General features: G+C 41.3%; 2 protein-coding genes across 4 annotated transcripts; one reads left to right on the top strand and one right to left on the bottom strand.

Moving 5' to 3' along the window:
• The first annotated feature begins 4,071 nt into the window (after nucleotides 1-4,071).
• Nucleotides 4,072-9,394, top strand: Crebzf (CREB/ATF bZIP transcription factor). 3 transcript variants are annotated; one of them, XM_052762177.1, is made up of 4 exons: nucleotides 4,072-5,373; nucleotides 5,587-5,664; nucleotides 6,722-6,790; nucleotides 8,516-9,394. In XM_052762177.1, exons 1-2 carry the CDS (start codon nucleotides 4,307-4,309, stop codon nucleotides 5,600-5,602), a joined length of 1,083 nt encoding a protein of 360 aa, XP_052618137.1. In that variant the 5' UTR covers nucleotides 4,072-4,306; the 3' UTR covers nucleotides 5,603-5,664; nucleotides 6,722-6,790; nucleotides 8,516-9,394. The 3 variants fall into 3 exon arrangements, with proteins under 3 accessions (XP_052618137.1, XP_052618136.1, XP_052618138.1); XM_052762176.1 differs by lacking the exon at nucleotides 8,516-9,394 and having other exon boundaries at nucleotides 6,722-7,395; XM_052762178.1 differs by lacking the exon at nucleotides 8,516-9,394 and having other exon boundaries at nucleotides 4,072-5,664; nucleotides 6,722-7,395.
• Nucleotides 9,395-12,407: 3,013 nt separating this feature from the next.
• On the bottom strand, nucleotides 12,408-19,253 carry Tmem126a (transmembrane protein 126A). Its single transcript, XM_052762179.1, has 5 exons — nucleotides 19,088-19,253; nucleotides 16,973-17,068; nucleotides 14,231-14,424; nucleotides 13,432-13,546; nucleotides 12,408-12,698 (listed from the first exon to the last, which is right to left on the bottom strand). Exons 2-5 carry the CDS (start codon nucleotides 17,059-17,061, stop codon nucleotides 12,476-12,478), a joined length of 621 nt encoding a protein of 206 aa, XP_052618139.1. The 5' UTR covers nucleotides 17,062-17,068; nucleotides 19,088-19,253; the 3' UTR covers nucleotides 12,408-12,475.
• Between the last annotated feature and the right edge of the window lie 1,805 nt (nucleotides 19,254-21,058).

The following is a 21,058-nucleotide window of genomic DNA, read 5'->3' as shown; positions in this document are numbered from 1 at the left end:
CAGATAAAAGTATATAGTTGAATGGGGATGGCATTTCCAGTCCCACGACACCTGGAGGCAAGCCAGAGTGAACACCACTGTGATCTGTGTGTGACTGTTCTGCATTTGCGAACCCTTCTCCTGAGGAGGTTTAAAAGGGTGTGAGGGTCTTTTAATTGCTTGGCAAGATACCAGAGTAATATTTGTTTTTGTCCCTTGCAAAATCATTTTCATTTAGTCAGGTTATAGTGTTCTGCCTTTGACCAAAAATGTAGCTCTTTTTCATTCATTCACTAACAAGCATTTGTTGAAACCTATGCTGCCTAGGCACGTTTCTGAAGGTTTGATATCTTTTTTTTTTTTTTTTTTTTTTTTTTGGTTTTTCGAGACAGGGTTTCTCTGTGTAGCTTTGCGCCTTTCCTGGAACTCACTTGGTAGCCCAAGCTGGCCTCGAACTCACAGAGATCCGCCTGGCTCTGCCTCCCGAGTGCTGGGATTAAAGGCGTGCGCCACCACCGCCCGGCAGGTTTGATATCTTAATCTCTTGCTTTCTTAGGAACCTCTCCATAAAACTATAGTTGGACTTTCTTTGGACTGCCAGCTCCCAAATGATGACATGGAGACTTCTTATTAAGTGTGAAAGGTTGGCCTTTGCTTAGGCTTGTTCCCAACTATCTCTTAAAACTTAAATTAACCCATTTATATTAATCTGTGATCTGCCACATGGCTCATTAGTTCTCCTCAGTACAGTACATCCCACTTCCTCTTCCTCTGTGTCTGGCTGGTGAACACCTGCCTTTCAGGTTCTTCCTCCCAGTTCCTCTCTCTCCTTGGAAGTCCTGCCTATCCTCTTCTGCCTAGCTATTGGCTGTTCAGCTCTTTATTTAACCAACCTGAAGGTGCCTTAGGTAGATGAGGTATAACAGACACATCTTCACAGTGTACAAAACGATTATCCCACAATAAGAAACTGCCATATTAAAGTAGCCATTGTTGAGGACACACACACACACACACACACACACACACACACACACACCATATATTCCATAGAATTTTCTTTTTACCTGAATAGAAAAGTTGTAAAAAATTCATCTCTATTTACTTTTATTTTTGCACTAAAAAGAATGTAAGAGTTTATTCTGAGCCAAATATGAGTGACTATTGCCCAGGAACATGGATTCAGGTTGCCCCAAATGATATGTTCCACCATGAAAGAGGTTACACAGACTTTTATAGTCATTGAACAAATCAGTGCATTTACCTGGGGACATCAGGTGGGCAGGTCCCTCCTACAGGCTTCAGATACCATCTGAACATTCTTAGCTTTTGAGTTGGTGGAATACTACAAAGCTTTATCTGATAGTGAGAATGATGTTAGGTATGGTGGTAAACTGCTGTGAAAGGGACCAAAGACAGCTGAATAACTTTGGCATTGACTCTGCAGTATCCCGACTCTCCACGCTGTTCTTGTCACTCCATCTCACAATCTGTAACACAGATGTAGCCTTTGAGGGATTTCCATTCACAGTTGCTCCTTTTTGGTGAAGCATCACGTTTTGGGCATTTGAAAGCCAAACACTGTTTTGTGTCCCCACATGCTAGGAAGATACTTTCCTAGGATCTGATAGAGACGAGGCTGAGAAGGCAGGAGAATAGTCTGACAGGGTCTCTTCCTTGATGGTGAAGGGATCTTTGATGTAGTATCTTTCCAACAGAGGGAATCACTTCGTTTCCTCTTTTGATCCTATAGTTCTACGTCTCCTAGGAGCTCACTTGGAAAGATAACATCTAAGCAAAGAGAAAAAAAATTGATACAAAAGGCCTGAGCTGGTCTTGGTGCCAATCCAGGTGTCTTCTTCAATGAAAATGGCTGCTCTTCAGTGTTCTGCTTCAGACTTCCAAGACTGCTCATATCTGATCGAGGTGGAATTAGAGTCCCTTTACTTGTAAAGTTTGCAAGGCAGGAGACTTCCTCTGTCTTTTTAAGGTCACACTCAAACCAGTCCTTCATTGCTGTTTATCTCATCTCTTTTTTCTCAGCACATACTTGAGGTCCTCTATTGGTATGTAAGTTAAGTTTGGAGATGGAGGAAGTTTACAAGTATTTTTACCTGGCAATGGTGGATTTGTTCTTCTGTCACCATGTATACTATTCACTGAATTTCCCAGGAAAAAAAAACAACCAAAAATACAAAAACCACATCTCTACATTAAAGATTCCACATGGTTGAAAGATTGGTTACAACGTGATTGTGCAGAATTGGGATGTTGCAGATACAGAGTGAAACTGTCTTGGGCTATGTTGACTTGTTTTAACATTCATTGCCCGCCTCTATGCCTGACCTTGTATCCTTTTAACTATCATGTAAAAGTATTTGGAAAGTATTGATTTAACAGACCAGTAGCTCCTACCCACCCCAAAGCTAGGAATTTTTAATTAAACATATCTGAGAACTGTAACAGATTTCCTCGATTCGCTGTAATCTGCCTACCTGATGTTTCCACCAGTGTATTTGAAAAATGCCTTGCTTTATGGCTTTCTATTCTTCTGTAGCTTTTATAAGAGCTTCATGAAATTATTTCCAGATTGGAATATGTCATTTGGGGCATCCTGAGTTGCATGTTCCTGAGCCAAAGTCTATTCACCACAAGAATAAACCATCTCTTCCTCCCTTTGAGTGACAGGTATTTTGCCTTTACAGTACATTACATGTGAACAAGTGGAGTGAGTTTCAAAGAACCAGGAGGTAGAACCAACTGATGGGTGGACAGACAGGAAAAGGAAGGACACATAATAATAAAGATTGCCAACTTCGGGCTTCTTCCTCACCACTCTTACCTGTGACAAAGGCCTGGCAGGCATGCTTTTTCTTAGGCCAGCACGCCTTCCAGTGTGGTCAAAGCTGGTCTGGAACATGTTTACCTGAAACTATGGGCCTGTTAGCTCCTTTCTTTCCATAAGTTGATCAATCTGAAATGGAAGGAGTAGGGTGCAGATCCTAGGCCACCAAGAACACTTACCACCCTCAATCCCCGTGTGTGTGTGTGTGTGTGTGTGTGTGTGTGTGTGTGTGTCTTCATTTTTAATAACATTGACCTGTCGCTGCCTGCTAAGTTTGAGTTTTTCCTGCTTTTAATTCCCCCCCCCTCTGTATATGTACTGCCAGGAAACAAATTTATTTTGAGCTTAATTAAAATAACTGTGTATGATTCCATGCAGACCTATTCAGCAACTAACCTTCTCTAACTCAGCTGTACTTCATTGGCCTTTCTTTGGAAAACATGAGCTATGGTGTGGTGTTTCAATATATTGTAGGGCATTTGTAAACGCTTCAAATCTTAAATACCTTATGCAACTAGAGAAATATCATAAACAACCCAGAACCACAGATCCAGAATGTGTTTTCTTCAAGACAGCTGACTTGGTCTTTTCAAAGAGCCAATATTTTAAAAAGCAAAAGAAATTGCTATAGCTTGACAAATGAAGAAAACAAAAACAAAATACAAGCACAAAACAAATGGCAAAAAAAAAAAAACCAGACCAGTAAACAAACAAGCCAACTAATCCCAGCAAAGCTGTTAATGCTGGAAGTGATCACGTTGCAAAAAAATAACTATGATGATGATGATGATGATGATGATGATAGTAGTAGTAATAGCAGTGATAATAGTATGAAAGATCATCTGAGACTAAGAACTTCTGAATGCCGCCCAGAGTTAGATAACATTAGTAGGTAAGTTACTCTGAGGTTGGTAACACTATTTAGATTAGGAAGGATAGTCTTTTGTTTTCACGGTGGCTATTTATTTCCTTACGTGTTGTTTTGCTTGCAATTTAGGGAGAAACAGCAAAAACAAACTGTTCACAAATAGTTTATATATATGGGTACGTCAAACATGTGTAGAGGTCAAGTATTGGATTGTCGAGTTTGGTACTGGGTAGCATTGATGAATTAGGAGTGTAAACGAGGTTTCATTGTTTTTGCCGCTGTTACTATGACATCACCGCAGAGCTAGAATTACTGCCCCTTGAAAGCACCGGAGTCTCGCGATACCATGGCTGGAGGAGCGCGCCGCGGTGGGCGGGGTAGGGAGAGCGAGTAACTTCCGGCCGGGCCTCTGTCTGGGTGGCGCGGCCGGGTCCTCGCGGGTCTCGCCGCTTCTCGCTTCCACGGCCTCCCCCCGCCTCGTGCGGGGGGTTGGGCGGCCGCGGGAGGCCACTCCGACCTTCCCGGTGCGTGCGGTTCGTTCAGCGCCGTGGCTGTGCGCGCGGGGGCCCGGGGTCTGAGGGCCTGCGGCCTACCCGGGCCCGCCGCCCGGCTCCATGAGGCACAGCCTGACCAAGCTGCTGGCAGCCTCGGGCCGCGACTTGTCCAGCCACCGCGACAGCCGGGAGCCGCCCGCCACGCGCGCACCGCCGGGGGACCCGACTGCGGCGGCCGCGGGGGCGGAGACGTCGGGGTCGGGATCGCCTGACCGCGAGCAGCCGCACGGCGACGGGGGCGAGCCGGAGGCCCGGAGGGGGAGCCGCGGCAGCGTGGCCGTGCGCGCGCCCGCGCCCTCGCCCGCGAAGATGGAGGAGGAAGAGGAGGACGCGATCGCCGCCATGGTCCCCAAAGACGAGCCGGAGGACATGGACTTTCTCTCTGGGCTGGAACTGGCCGATCTGCTGGACCCTCGGCAACCGGACTGGCACCTGGAGCCCGGGCTCAGCTCGCCTGGGCCCCTGTCCTCGTCCGGCGGAGGCTCGGATAGCGGCGGCCTGTTGAGGGGGGACGACGACGACGAGACCGCGGCTGCCGAGATGCAGCGCTTCTCTGACTTGCTGCAGAGGCTGCTGAACGGCATCGGAGGCTGCAGCAGCGGCGGTGACCGCGGCAGCGGGGAAAAGAGGCGGAGAAAGTCCCCGGGAGGAGGCGGTGGCACCAACGACAGCAACCAAGCGGCGACCAAGAGTCCCCGGAAGGCGGCGGCGGCCGCTGCCCGTCTTAATCGGCTCAAGAAGAAGGAGTACGTGATGGGGCTGGAGAGTCGAGTCCGGGGACTGGCAGCCGAGAACCAGGAGCTGCGGGCCGAGAATCGGGAGCTGGGCAAACGCGTGCAAGCACTGCAGGAGGAGAGTCGCTACCTACGGGCTGTCCTAGCCAACGAGACCGGACTGGCTCGCCTGCTGAGCCGGCTGAGCGGCGTGGGACTGCGGCTGACCACCTCGCTCTTCAGAGACTCGCCCGCCGGTGACCATGACTACGCCCTGCCGGTGGGGAAGCAGCCGCCGGAGCCGCTGGAAGAGGACGACGCGGCGGGAGGAGTGTGTCTCCATGTGGACAAGGATAAGGTGTCGGTGGAGTTCTGCTCGGCGTGCGCTCGGAAGGCGTCGTCTTCTCTTAAAATGTAGGGTCAAGTAATCTGCTCTTTATCCGCGTTTACCCCTTTCTACTCCCTTACACCATGTAAAACACCTTAGTGGGACATCTTCACCGGACACATTTCAGAGGCGGAAAAAAAAAGTAATATTAAATCTTTTAAGTGTTTAGCTAAAAGCATGAATGTGACACTGTAACCAACTCCTAATGATAACCTGTGACTATTAAATCTCTCTGACAGTTTCTTTTTTAGGTGATTTCCTTCCTGCCAGGCTCCGTTGTAGGGGTTACAGAGCAGTGGTTCCCGCCTCACAACCTGGTAAGGATCCATCTCTTCCCGTAACGCTCATGCTCTGCTGTTTAGCCTACTTTAATGGGCAACATCTCAATTTGTGTGTGTGCGTGTTATATTTTTGTTTGTTTTTCTTTCTTTTTCTTTTTCTTTTTGGAAAGGTGGGAGGGGGATCTTAATTTGGGCCCTGTCCACCCTGGAAACAGACTTGTGCTGGTCAGTAATGTAATTAAAGTGACTTCTGGTTGAAATAGCTGTTAAATGTGTCCCCTTGTTCAGAGTTGCGTGTACCTAGCTCTTCTGTCCCCAGTGTGGACATGGCCTTGGATGACATCGGTTCCAACTGTACACTGAAACCTGCTAATAGACATACAGTTTGGAGACAGTGAAACAGGTGAAGTTGAATGGAAGTTCCGAGTTGTACAAGGTGCAAATTGGAATTCCAATTGTAGAGCAACTTTTCAGAGGTTGACAATAAGTATTTGAGGCATGCACAAATGTGGTATTTTTCTGGAGATGACAAATCTCTTAAAATACTCAAGAATGCCTTCTAGTTTTCAGTAGAAAATACAGAAATACAGTCTATATAAGATTCTAGTATTTCATCACTTGAGAAGTTGGAAATTAACATACCCATCAGATTTCTGTATCTTAATTAGAGGAAGAATGATTAATGAAATGTTTCTTTGAGAACCAGCACAGTAATTACCTATCACTGAGTTTGAAGAAATTGTTGAAAGCATTTATTTTTGTTGTATTAAAATTTAGGCTAAATTTGTGTATGATTAGATACTGAAGGTTGTGAAATGTGAATGAAAACATGTAAAGTGAGGCTTCACAAAGAATCTCGTTTTCCATATTCTGACCTTTTAAAATTAAATCCTTCTGGCCACTTAATGATATGATTGATACTGTTCTTCCAAAGATGGAAAATGTTCTTCCCTTAAAATACTGTTTATTGTCCACTTGTCTTAATCTGTGTTCCGATGTCCTGAAGTGCAAGAGACATTAAATTCTTTGTGAAACATCACTGTTTGATAAAGGATATACGTATTTAGCATCCTTGTTTTTCTTTGTGCTAAAGTGGATACAGCTGTTGGGGCAGAAGAGACGGGACCAGCTGCTGGCCACATTTCCTGCTTTATTTTAAAAGGTAGTATAAGAAATAAGGAAAAAGAGGTAATATCAGGGCTTCTGCTGTCTTTTATTTTTAAAATGTTCATAATTAAGTATTTTCCAGCAGTCCAAAGATGTAAGTTATCTTACACGTAAGATGTTTTATTTTGTTACTTGGTTATGGAAATGGAATCTTGTTCTTGCACAACTAACTGTAATTGTTTCGTTGCTAGATAATATGATTTGAGACCTAAATTAGTCTCTGGTTTTCAGTATATTACATTTTGTAAAGTTATCCACTGCACTTGAGCATGAATGGGTAGTAGCCAAACTCTCACAACTTGGAGTGATGGACCTGCTTCTTCAAGGGCAGGAACAAGCCCCCACAATGCAGCTGCATGGATTTTAGTGCCTACTGAATTATATATATAATATATATAAACCAAAAGTAGTTGGAAAATTATTTGAAATGACTAATTTGTGCTCTTTCTGAAATATGTTAAATGTAGCTTTTGAAACAGAAGCCTTGAATTGAAATTTAATACTTGAACATTTTTGTATATATTTCTTTGTATATAATTTTGTGCAGTACCGATGACAAAAATATGGTGTCATAATAAAATCAGGTTTGTTGATCTTTCAGTTATGGGCTCAAAGAATTTCTTCATCTTTAACATGACATTGGAAAGTAGTGGATACAAATAGGAAAAATGATTGTTGTTAATACAGACTGTGGGCTTAATCAAAAGGTTCTGGAAGCAGTTAGTTTGTTTTCCTAAAAATTATACATTTCCGTGGAATATTTTCTTAACGTCTGCTCTTCCTGCATTTGAGATGTGGGCTTGGGGAGAATCAGTTTCTGAATTGGGATGTTTTGAAATTCCAAGTACAGACTTTTAGAATGTCATTTTATAAATGGCAGTTTAGAGAATTTAGGGAGGTCTTGACAATGGCAAGATTAGAATGGCCTAATTTTAAAGCTGCTTTGTTAGGTTCTGTATGTTTTATTAACTGTCTTTCCTATTTCCATTTCATTGTTTCTTTTCTAGTTTTGGTGACAGTGATTTTGGTCATTTTTTTTCCTTTTTTTTTTTGAACCAACTCATATGGTCTTGTTTTTACATGATAACTGCATGTATTTAGGACCTATCAGGGGCTTTAAATAAATTTTATCATATTTATGTGTAAGCACATTTTACTGTAAATGTTTGGGTTTCTCAATTTACCACAGTTGTTTATTTCAGTGTGTAGTAAACAGTATCTTAAAGTGTCCTGTTCACTACTTGTTAATTAAAAAAGTTATGATTAATATAAAACTGTTGTCTTACTATTTTTAGAAATTGTGTTATAAATAATTAGTATTTTGGTAGAGAATTCTGGAATATAAAATATATTGAAATTTTCAGGTTTGGATGTATTTAATGTGATGGTTGAGAACAACTTAGTATTTAGGGAAATATCTCAGGTTTTTTTCCTGATTTGTACCTTTGTGGTAAAAGTGATAGAAAACCTAAAGATAAAGCTTTTTAATACTTGTCTTCCTATGGTAGTCAATATTCATACATTAATTAACTAGCTAACACATATTGGCATAGTATTTCTATACTAGTGACTTAAGTTTTATCCTTTTTTTAACCAGGCTTAACTAAAAAGTACGTTTGTTAAAAATGTAGTCACACCTCTGATATATCCAACGAAGTATTTTAAATATTTGTGCATTTTATACTCGCTAAATTAATCTCTTTCTCTTCTCTTTAAACAGCTTAGCAGTATCTGCAAAAACGAATCTTTTCCTACAACCTGTTAACTGACTGGACTGATGGTAACAGTAATTGTGGGAGCCATGTCGGTCAAAAATTTGGCATCTGCTGCAAAACATGAATGCCATTTCCAAGTTCCCAAATTACTTCTATACTGATTACACTTTCCAGAAATGGAGATATGAAAAGATTCTCTGGAATGCTTGAAAGACTTAATAGAAATCCATGAGACTAAGTTAATTTTGGAACAAAATTACATCTTTTTTTCTTTCATAGCAGTAACACTAAATTTATTGCATATTATAAAAAATTGTAACCATTGGAGAAGAGAATTATAGTGTTTTATTAAGAAACTAGATTTTTACACAATCAAAAACACATTCTGTGGACTTAGATTTAGTGGGCTAGCGTGACATAAGTAGGTTAGCAGTGATCACAGAACTTACCATGAGTTTGTGTTTCTGGAATGTAAAGAACTGCTTTGGAAGACAGACACCTTGCTGAGTAGAATAAAGTCCTCAACTTAAAGAATAGTGTTTTTAAATAGACGCATTGATTGTGTAACAATATTTAAAAAATGATTAAGATAATATGTGGGTGGTAATGCAATTTAGGGTTACATGAGTTTGTGTGCAATCCCAGGTTTGGCATTTTGGACATTCTGAGTACTTGATCCTGTTTGAATGTGTTGAGGTTTCTGATGAATGATACAGTTTCTACTGTTCTGTTAACATTTCTGAGTGTTCTGTAAGGACCTTCATGTTTTGGATGATAATGGCTTATATCATATTACAAGTAAAAAAAAAACCACTCAGAACCCAGTCATTTTTTTCATTATTGTTGGATTATACTAATAACATTTTTCATCTGCTCTAGACTAAGTCATTTTATTTTTTGGCTCACTTGGGTAATAATGCAGTTAGAAGAGGGAGTTGATAGGAAGTAGTGTTACTACACTGTAACTGTATGATACTCAAGATTCATTCAGGTCCTCTCTCTTTCTTGTATTCACCTATGTGTTCAGTGTCCATAAAGCCAAAGAATGAAGAGAACTCCCACAGGCTTATATTTAAAGAAGGTGATGCTCCTGTAGTACAGCTGATCCACAGTCAAAGGTTTAGGTACTGATACTTTGCTATCAAGATGTAGTGTGGATAGTTCACTAATAATGTATATATTAATACACAGTTAATCTGGTTGAGGTATTTTGAAGGTAGAGATCTAAGTGCTTATAGATGCAGTCAATTTTTTTTTTTTGGTTTTTCGAGACAGGGTTTCTCTGTGTAGCTTTGGAGCCTGTCCTGGAATGTGCTCTGTAGACCAGACTGGCCTCGAACTCACAGATATCCGCCAGCCTCTGTCTCCTGAGTGCTAGGATTAAAGGCATATGCCACTACCGCCCGGCCATTTTTTTTTTTAACTAAATAAATGATTTTTCAAAGTTGAATAAGTAATATTTGTGTCCGCCCCCTCCTCTTTGTATGTTGATTCTAAGTTGTAAGACCCACCTTTATATTTTTATTGTTTTCCTGGGTCAGTTCTCTACTCCATCTATTTACTTAGGAATTAAAAAGGTCTTCCATTATGGCCACTACAGAATTTTTCATATAGTTCAGTTTAAATACTATTATGTGTGGGCTCAATATTTAACCGGTTACCCTTTTTTATATAATAGTCTATATAATTTTTGTTGATTTAAATTTACTATCTGAGCCGGGCGGTGGTGGCGCACGCCTTTAATCCCAGCACTTGGGAGGCAGAGGCAGGCGGATCTCTGTGAGTTCGAGGCCAGCCTGGTCTACAGAGCGAGATCCAGGAAAGGCGCAAAGCTGCACAGAGAAACCCTGTCTCGAAAAACCTAAAAAAAAAAAAAAAAAAAAAAAATTTACTATCTGAAAATATTTTATGTTAACTAGTTTATAGATCTAGTCACAAATTATGTTTGGAGCATTGTATAATCCTGTGAGTGTAAGAATTTGCATTTTATTATAGCCCAATGGTGTTTCCAAATTTTGTATTTTCCTGTGGGGGTCAATTCCTAGACCCTTCTGGCTCTTAACTGAGTTTGGATTTTAATAATATATGTATACAAACACGTAAGTACACATGTATATGCTGTGTACAATGAATATTCTTTAAAGCCGTGTACCTGGACAGAGTAGATTGTAAAATCCTAAATATTTTTAATGGTTGTCTACTTTAACTGGACTGAAATCTTAACCATTTTCCTCACTGAGTCATTGCTCTTAGGTCTGAGCTACAGAAGGCTTAAGTTTCCATAGGTTTTCATGTTACTCACTGGTCATGTCATGTACCTGCCTTCTGAACAGGCTTTTTGTAGACTTGAAGCAGTAGACTAAGCATTTATTGCTTAGTTGCCCATTTCTTTTTGTTTCTTTTTGGTGTTTTGAGACTCAAACTTGTTTGAGTTTCTCTGTGTAGCTTTGCACCTTTCTTGGAACTCACTCTGTAGCCCAGGCTGGCCTCAAACTCACGGAGGTCCGCCTGGCTCTGCCTCCTGAGTTCTGGGATTAAAGGCGTGCGCCACCACCACCCAGCATTACTTGCCCATTTCTACTAGTTTAAAAAGAGTATTTGACTATGTAGCAGAGCGAAGAGTTCAGGAATCCTTTTGTGATAGAAACAGTTAAACATTTATAGCTAGAGTGTTAGGAGTAAGGTCCTGGGACCATTTCAAGCATAGTAAACAGTTTATACTTATCAAACAACATGGTTATATCACTAGATTTTGAGTTACTGTAAGTTGATTATACCATCTATATACCTCAGCAATCTAAGTAATTTTAATAGGTTTTTTTTACTTTGATCAATTGAATTATGAATTGAAAGTGAGAATTTAGGTGGACAGTTTTGTATCAGAAAGCCTTTACTTTTGCTAATATTCCTTGTAAAATAGGCAATTTCACATCCCTTTTCTAAATCAACGAGTCACAGTATTGGGAAGGAATAGTTAAGATGTACTTAGGAATGAAACCATACTTAGTGTGGTTTTAGACATTGTTACTCTTCTGTGGTGTGACTGGCTGCTTCAAGATTTGGTCTCCTGTGATTATCGAGGCTGTGTATCCACAGCTCAGGCTCTTAGAAGCTATTAACAGTGCAGGTATTTTGGACAGTGTTCATCTGGATGCCACAATAGTAGTAGTTTAAACAAGAAGGCTATGAAACACTTGGGAAGAAGGCAGTGGAACATAAATGATCTGAGGAAATGACTCCATGAACTTGCATCAGAAAGCAAGGTTACTCAGGCACTGAATTAAGAGGTTAACTTGCTCAGCCCCATACATGGGGGGAAAAAGACGCTCAAGCCTGAGAATCTAAAGAACTGCCCCATAGTAGGTTGAAGCTCAAGAAAGTGACTTTGTAAACCCTGCAGCTCCCAAGGACATAGGCTGGGATTGATTGGTCCTTTGTGAGGAAGACGTGTGGCACTCATGGAAACAGCCTGAATAGAGAAAAAGAAGTAACAGGCCATGTTTATAAGTCAGAAAAAATAGTTCTCCTTTCTGTTTGGCTTTAGGAGGACCTTGTTCCGAATTGCTGTGTGTTATTTTTTTCTTGTGCTATAGACCAAGCTAAATGCCTTAATGTAATGGACTGGTCCTGGCAATGGCTAAGAAACAGTATTAGGCAAATTAGAAAAATTATGTTCTCTTAAATTTTTTTTTTTTTTGAGCTAGAGATTAAATCTAGGTCCTCTTGCTTGCTAAAATAAGCATTCTGCAACCAACTTACATTCCCAGCCTTGAAACTGCCCCATATGTAGTTTTTAATTGGGGCTCCAACTTTTGGTGCTCTGTAGGCTTTTCATCGCAGGGCAGAGTTGTATCTTTTAAAAGATGAGTATTTTTAATATAAGAGACACGACACAGATTATTTTCACCATTTTATTTTTGTCATTTGCTTTAAATCAGTGAAGTTTCAGGTTCAGGTGATTTGCTTTAAATCAGTGAAGTTTCAGGTTCAGGTGATTGCTTTAAATCAGTTTCAGGTTCAGGTGACTGAAGGGCCTTTATTAGGAGTTTGTATTGTCTAGACGCAAGGTATGCTGCAAACACACTCTGAAGTAAAATGGGAAATACCATCTTTCTACAGACAGGCTTAGAAACTGTAATCCAGTAATAGAAGAAGTTTTCTTTAGTTGGTAGAAAGCTTGATTTAAACCTATAAGAAAGCATATTGATTATCAAACATGTAAGTAAGTCCCACAAGTCTTAAGTTAAAAGTATCTAAAAATAATGGCAGTTTTCCTTTTTTATTGGCATATGTATTCACTGTTGGTCGCAATGGGTTTCATAGACATTTTCATTAATGCCTTCTCTTCAGTCTTAAAAATGACTCGGATTTCTTGTGCTTCTTTAGTTCACCTCTGGAGGTACACAGAATAGACTGCTACAAGAGTTCAGAGAATAACTGGAATGATTTTGGTGTGAAAGCCTTACAGGTAGCAGTTTAATAGCATTTTCCTTTAGGACACATGTGCACACTCTTAAGAATATTTTATATGATACAGCTGTTAATGCTAGACTTACAGTACTCAAACTGGTTTGTTTTGTAGCAAGCATTCAATACACCTTACAGGTAGCAGCTTGTTAATAGCATTTCCTTTAGAACACATGTGCACACTCCTAAGAATATTTTATATGATACAGCTGTTAATGCTAGACTTAACAGCATTCAAACTGGTTTGTTTTGTAGCAAGCATTCAATACACAATGAAGGTGGTTAGTGGCCTGAACTGTAGAGGCACAGCATGACAACTATTTTTAAACTCCAGAGAAGGTAAACACTGCCTTGGGTCTAAATGACTTCACAGGAGAATATATTTGCTCTTTAAGTTCTGAGTTCCTTAGGTAGTCATATAAGTAAAGGTTTTTAAAATAGAAAACAGTCCTACCTGGCAGCAAGGCCCCCATTCACAGATAGAGCAAAAAGGATAGGGTATACGCCACCCATAACAAAACTAACTAGTGCGCCCCGGCTCATGGCACAAGCTTCACAGTTCAAATCACCTAGGAAATAAATTGTGTAAGTGATGGTCAGGATATTTAAGCAGACATGATTTAAAGAGCAGAGGGTTCACATTTTCAGTGACACAGTAAAAATGATTTTGTAAGTCGTGCTCAAAGGATGGAATGTAGCTCAGTGGCATGAGTACATGCTTAGCCTTGGGTGGGAAATGACTAGTAAACAGGAAAATAATTCTTAACTTGATGTGGATTCTTAGAAATCTGAATCAGTATTTAACAGAAAATAAAACATAAAATTGCCCTCCTTGACAAACATTGTGGTATTTTTGTTTTCATTCAGAACATACACAGAATAGGATACATGGCACATGGAAGCTTTTTTTTTTTTTTTTTTTGCTAAACACTACACATGCACATAGTACTTTCAGAGATTACAGTGCTGTTTCCCACAACATACTTTCCCTTGAAAGAACAACTGAACAGAAGACACAAAGGCAGTGGCACTACAGGAGCGCTGCTTCAGTTCAGGAAATAGGACTATTGTATATGTACTCACTGTGCTTGGTTGGCAGACGTAGTGTGAATTAGTTGTAGCATAGCAGGCTAGCAAGATTCAGTCTTCCCTAAGTACTGCATTATAGCTTACAGCTGCTTAGTATTAACATTTTGGTATTAGGTAAAGCTGCAGATAGTGAGTACTAAGGCAAATAATGAAGTAAAACATACCTCTACTCAAAGGTATGCTTACAAAACCTCCATAAGTCATAGTTGCTGTCAAAAATGGCATCATGGCCATTGGTAAGCTAGAAACTAGTCGAGCTTGGGTCACGTGCAAGATGCGCCGATAAAGACTGTTTGCTATTAGGCCGCCGAAACCAGCATTAAGTCCAACAAATACTGATCCATGTTCAAGCAGATTCCTGAGGGTGAGGAAAAAAAGAACCTGTTTCCACAGTTGGTTAAGTTCTCCAATTCTGGTATGTTACAGAACTTACCAGCACCCTGGGAAGAAAGACATATCTACTCCTTACAGGGTTATAAAAACCAAAATTAAATTATAGCTTCATATCTACATTTCTGTTCCAAAAAGGCTTTTGAATTTTGGCAACATAAAGATACAGTGGTACTGGCTACATGCATTTTGTGATTTTAATAAAGAACCTTGCCCTGAATTATGTAGAAGGGAACAGCTCTGAAGAGGGAGATGCCTGGCTTTTCTGAGCTCCCATGATACTTAAAAAGTACAACACATTCTAAGGTGGTAGGTACTGTTTATTATACTGACTTATACCCATTGTGTATATAAACAACTTGTTTATACACATAGGTATATATTCAACTTTATTTCAGTAGTATGGAATTAATGTATCTCCTTTTACTCTTTCCTCAAATATTAATATCCAGAATAGGAAATTGGAGTAACTAACATTCAAGTGAACATTATGCTAGGTAGTTTACAATAACTCACTGAAGAACATTTAATTGGTAATTTGAGATAAGTAGAGAAATAGATTTTAATCCAAAATATATGTTCTACGTTTAATTTTGAGAGAAATACCTAAAACCATCACTGAATACTACAAATAGAATAAGCTCTTCAGTTCCAACTCATTCTGTTTTTCACCACTTGTGTTGTGATCTGCAATATGGTTCACTGTTGCATGTTTCTCATTTCTCAACCCACCAGAGTAACCCTAAAAGTACCTCCAGTAGGCTCTGGTTTTTGCTTAGTTTAAAAGCTTCTCTAGGACATCATGCTGAAGCGTCCTGCATTGTGGAAGACCATGCTTTCCTGACCTCTCACGTGGCATCCACCAAGCCTGTCATTTCATTCACTGAGAACTAGTTATATAAAGGTGACGTGTTGCTAAAGGCACAAGAAAAGCTACATACCTTGGAGAGTCTCATAACTGGCCCCATGGGAAGAGACTGAATCGAAAGGTTCAGGAAATTCTAAACAATTATAGCCCCAATGTGAGAAGGGGTTAAAGAAATCGGGAACTTGTGCACTTTTACAAATATATTAAAAGTCATAAAATGGGAGCCATCCCTATTTTAACCATAGGAACTAGTAAGGGTGGAGTAAAACCTGAAAAGAACACTTTATTGTCTCCCAACTAAACTGTAGTTTGCTGTGGTTTTAAAATTAAACATTTTTATTGTTTCCAAGCTAAATCCTAACCTTGTAATACCAACTTGATTCCCAGTGCTCTTTGTAGTTTGGTGAAGAGCCCACTGGTAGCCTGCTTCTTCCTTTGTTCCTGTCATCATCATCTCAGTTCCTTACATCAGTCCTTCAGGCTTTCTTTTGCTTGTGTGTAAGTTTTCTGTTGTTTATCTCAGGAAACAACTAAACGGGAGTGTCTGTGTAGGGGTAGTAGTAAGGGACACACAGTTGTGAAATTTATCAAGTTCTTAACTACTTAGTGTATATAGGTTAGGTTCTCTTGTAAGACGGTAAGTGCCAGCAAAGAGTGGAATTGGTGTGGTTTCTATACCTGAAGATGCAGCAATCTAATACTTTACATCTTTCATCTCAGTTCCCACCATGCTGTCTGTACATACCAAAGTAACTTAACTATGCTGGTTCTTTTCACTGGTACCTCTTGCCTACTTTAAATCTAATACCCAGACTGGCTGGAATAGACAATAAAAATAGTTGGACCAAATTTTTCCTGCTTAAAGCTGTTATGTTCACTTACGTTTCACTAACATTGTTTCCTCAAATGTGACAGTTTGTAGCTTTGTCACTAATGTGACTGTTCGTGTTCTTCCTAGACTAGCTCCTTTTTGAGGTCTCATGGTTGGGCAAAATCAATCACTGGGTAAAGGCACCTGCTCCAAGCCTGGCAACCAACCTAAGTTCCATACCTAGGGCCCACACGGAAAGGGAGACCAGACTCCTGAAAGTTGTTCTCTGACCTTAGCCTGTCATGAATGTAACCCATTCAGATTTTCTGATGGACAAGGAGGCCTGAGAACATTGTGTAGAAGTGCAATGTAGTTGCCTTGTACTACCTTTTTTAATAGCAACATGCTTAAATTCTCTTTTTCATCTTAAAGAGCTTTAAACACCCATTTCTCTGTCATTCCATCTAGTCACATATTCCATGGTACTCTTACTAAAGGTAAGCATATAGAAATAAATTGAGAAGACAAATTAAAAAGGACAACTGAAATTCTTTTAAGTTGTTGTCAGTGGGTCCATGCAGTTTTACATCACTGTAAAAATTGAATGGAAAAGTGGGTTCATCAATTAGATACTTCCTAAGATGTGTTCTAGTTTCAATTTCTACAGTGAATTGTGATACACAAAAATGGGTGTCTCTGGGCTTCAGTTTTTGTCATCAGAGCAAAAACAGAGCTTAATTTCCTTTGGTATCCTGTGTTATTTATACGTAAGTCAACAAATTTAGGATAATCTGATAAATCTTTCTGATAAAGACATTTTAATACCACGGACCTTACCTTTCTGGTTCTGGAAGTTGTTTAATTTTTCTGGATATGATATCAAATACTGAATCTTTTTTGATAGTACTTTGTGTATGATTTTCCATTTTGGACCTAAAAAAAAAATCTCATTTAAAAAATATATCTAGATAAACAGTTTCCTGAGATGCATACTTTTGAAAGCTGTAGATTAATTTCATAATCTGAAAATTGAGCGTATGGATCGCATACAAACAAAACATCCCCATCCCTCAATAAAGCACAACAGAAAACATGAAAAACAGCACAAGAGTTTCTAAGAAATAGATATTTCACAGTCCTTATTTCCTAGGCAATTTACAACAGGCATGAAACAAAAATTTTAAAATGTTTAATTCAGACATGATGACATGCCTGTAGTTGCAGTACTTGGGTAGGTAGACCCAGAGGATCAGCTCAGGGCTATCCTTGGCTACATAGGAGTTTGAGGCCAACATGAGCTACATGAAAACTTGCACAGGAAAAACCCCAAAGAACTTGTGTTCAATAGATAAGTGTGGGAAATGCAACAGAACTCCAGATCATGAGAAAAGAAAAGAAAAAACAACAACCAGTAAACTGATAAAATCTTAAATCATTGGGGGGCACTAAGATCACATAGATATATCATTAGGTACCATGTTAGTTAAAATTAGAAAATTTCACTTGGAAGCAATCCAGAAAGCTGTGATGTGCTGTTGATGGAAGTATAAATTGTAGTTCAAGTGAGTGTAACCACTTAGTAAAAACAATCTGGTGTCGGGTTAGAGAGATGGCTCAGTAGTTGGAAATGGCACTATTGCAAAGGACTCATGAAAGTCTGCTCACAGCTGCTTGTAAATCCAGTTCCAGGGAAATGGATACCCTCTTCTGACTTCATGGGCATTGCAGGTGTGTATACTAGGCCACAGTTGGACACACATATACACATGATTAAAACTAAAATCTGGGGCTGGAAAGATGGCTGAACAGTTAAGAGCACCAGGTGCTCTTTCCAGAGTACCCAAGTTCAGTTTCCAGCACCCATATAGTAGCTCCCAACTCCAGGCCCAGGGTGATCTTCACAGGGTCCTGGAGAAGTCCCACAAAAGATCATCATCTACATATGCAAACAGCAAGAATGATTAGAGAAAGCTTCCAGCATGCTGGGGCCTGCCATCCCATACAAAGGCAAGATGACAAAGACCCTGAGAGAGAGGTGTGAGCTGCTTTTAAGCATAGCAAGGGGAGGTCCTAAGGCAGGTCACTTCAGACACGCTTGGCTCAAGCAAGTGGCAATCATATTAGCACATTCTAATTGACCAAGGCTAGAGGCTTAGTCAAGGTAGTTTTCCATTTTTGGGCAGGCCTAGACCATGGCTTTGTCTTTGAGCTGCTGTGGAAGCTGGCTGGCCTAGCACGTATTGACTGGGGGGGCTGGCTCAGTGGCACAGGCTTGGTGCATCCTATCTCCCTTGTCTTGTTGTCGGGGCACCAGTGATTAATTGTCTTTTGTGGTTCTTCCTCAGAAACTGCTTGTCCAGCCTCAGGAAACTGAAATTGAGGCCTGATCTCTGAGAGAAGACTAAGCAGCTTGTTATGGCGCCTGCTCGGTCCTCTCAATCTGATGCCCTCTACTGGCCTCTCCAGGCACAGCATAGATATGACAGACCTTTAGACTGAACATGGCGCACAAGCCAGTAATTTGCTACCTCCGTACCAGATAGGGTGAATGTCAGAATGGTAAATGAATTTTTGGGTACAGATTAAGCTCTTAAAAAAATATTCCGGGTGGCAGTTATGAAAAGCAAAGGCTTGACACCTGTAGTGACACCTGTAGTACTAGCATTTGGGAAGCCGAGGCAGGATTGTCATTTCCTGGGCTATAAAGCTATTTCTAAAGAAAAAAAAAAAAATTTAAATACACATATTTCAGAAAGTTTCAGCGTAAAAACCGAACATTGGAAAATTAAATCTAGCCAAGGTTACCCTGTAAATTGGCAGTAATTTTGAGATTAACCTCAATAAATCCAGTAAGGTCTTCCCCTCTAGGGCCGAAAGTGAAGAGGGGCTCAGCAGACAGCTCCCCCTCTATCGTCATCCCGAACATCTCCCGACACTGGCATGTTTACTCACCACTCGGCGGGTTGAACGGCGCCTTATGCCCTCCTCCCAGCCGCGATGCTTGCCCAGGTTCTCCCGCGCCGGTGTTTACCACAACCTTCATTCGGGTCGCCCGGCCTCCATCTTTGCTTGACACGTGACTCGGTCGCTGCCTCTGCTTCCTGTGGAGGGACTTCCGGTCCGGGAGCTGCTAAACTGCACAGTAGCGGAGACGGGGCGGGGCTGCAGAGGGCAGCGCTTGGCTAGCCCTCGCCCAGGTCTAGCCTGCGGAAATAGCCATCCACTGGGGCTGTCAGCCCGAATCGTCCCCGGCTGGCACACAGCCTGCTTCCGGCTCCCCCGTGTGTAGCGGCGGGGCGTGTGGAAGCCGCTCGGCTCCCAGCGGGTGTAGGCTGCCCTGGCTGTGAAGTTAGCCCGAGGCTGAGATGCCTTTGCTCCATCTGCTTTCGCTTGGGTCGTTAGCTCTTTGTGCCATGTTGTGCTGTGGGTGACTTCCAGGGGAACGGGAGCAGTTCCACAGCCAGCGCTTGTTCGTCTCAAGCATTCCGGGTGTCCCCCAGAACACTGCTTATGTGAAACAGGGTTCGGTGAATGCAGTGAAAAAGTAACTGTTCAGAAGCAAGGGAGCCGGCGGCGTGGTAGCATACGCTTTAATCTCAGCATTCATGAGCTCCAGGTCGGCCTGGCCTACATAGTGAGTTCCAAACAAAGCTGCTAGGGGATCAAACCGCTGAAGGAGAGACAAAACAAAACCTCCCCTCCCCTTCCCTCCCCTCCTCTCTCTCTCTCCTTTCTTTCTTTCTCCCCCCTCTCCCTCCCTCCCTCCCCTCTTTCTCGTTCTGAGACAGGGTTTCTCTGTATAAGTCTTGGAACTCGCTTTGTAGACTCTGCCTCCAAGTGCTAAGATTAAAGGCATGTGCCACCACCGCCAGCGAGACAAAATTCTTTTTTTTTTTTTTTTATTTATTTAATGTTGAATGCTGTTTATTGAAGGAGGGAAGAGGTCTTAAATACAGGCTTACAGCACAATGGGAGAACCCCAGAGGGCAGAAGTTCGCTACTGATGTTTTACAATCTTGCATCTAAGCTGTTAACGCCCATTATGCAGGACACACAGACAAGGAACTTCCCTTAAGTATTCAGGAGGGTGGAACCTGGCAGGGAATTAGCATAGGGAGGATATCAAGGTCAAGGTCAGTAAGCAAGGCAACAGTTACCCCAAACAGGGGCCAGGACCCTACAGGTCCCCCTTTTACTAAAAAGTGAGCTTCTGATTTAGGTTGCATGGGATGTCAGCAGGTCACCTTACCCATCATGGAGATGCCTGCCCAGGCCACACAGGCGTTCTGTCTTAGGTTGGTGAGTGCCCCCCCAGATATGACCCGTCTCTGAATACTCATTATCATACAGGCTCAATCATGTGTGAGCTGCAGAGTTAACTGCTGCCAAAGATCTCAAAGTGGCACTGGGCTTGCAATCTGTGTGTTCGACACATAAAAGACCAACAGAGGTCCTAACCCACCCATAGCCAGTAGGCTAAAGGTAACTGAGCCATTCCCTTCCTTAACGAGCCTTTACTGCAAATTGGAGTCCTTGTAAGATGGTATCCCAAAAGCAAATGGAACTTGAGTTTATATATTTTTAATTTTCAAAGCCAATCGAAATGTATATAACTATTGAATTAAATTTATCATGCCCAATAGAATGAAAGATTAACTAACTGTGGTAGCTTCTTTTGCTGCCAGGGTCTCCACTGTGCTAGATGTAGTAAGCAATTATGAAATGGTAATCCCAGAAACAGTAGCAGCAGTGGCCGCCACTGCTATAACAGCAACAATGGCAGCAGCAATGTCAAATTCTCTTCTGGTGTGTGTGGACATCCACTGGCATGGATACAACTCCAGGAACACGAACTGCCAAGGCCCATTTTTCTTGATCCCAGCACGACTTAAGCTGGCAGCTCTGCAAAAGAACAACTAAGAA

Source organism: Peromyscus californicus, unplaced genomic scaffold, assembly GCF_007827085.1.
Source record: "Peromyscus californicus insignis strain IS unplaced genomic scaffold, ASM782708v3 Scaffold_4__1_contigs__length_199733344, whole genome shotgun sequence".
Classification (NCBI taxonomy): Eukaryota; Metazoa; Chordata; class Mammalia; order Rodentia; family Cricetidae; genus Peromyscus; species Peromyscus californicus.
Note: the sequence above shows the minus strand (reverse complement) of the source record. Positions and strands in the feature narration are given on the sequence as shown.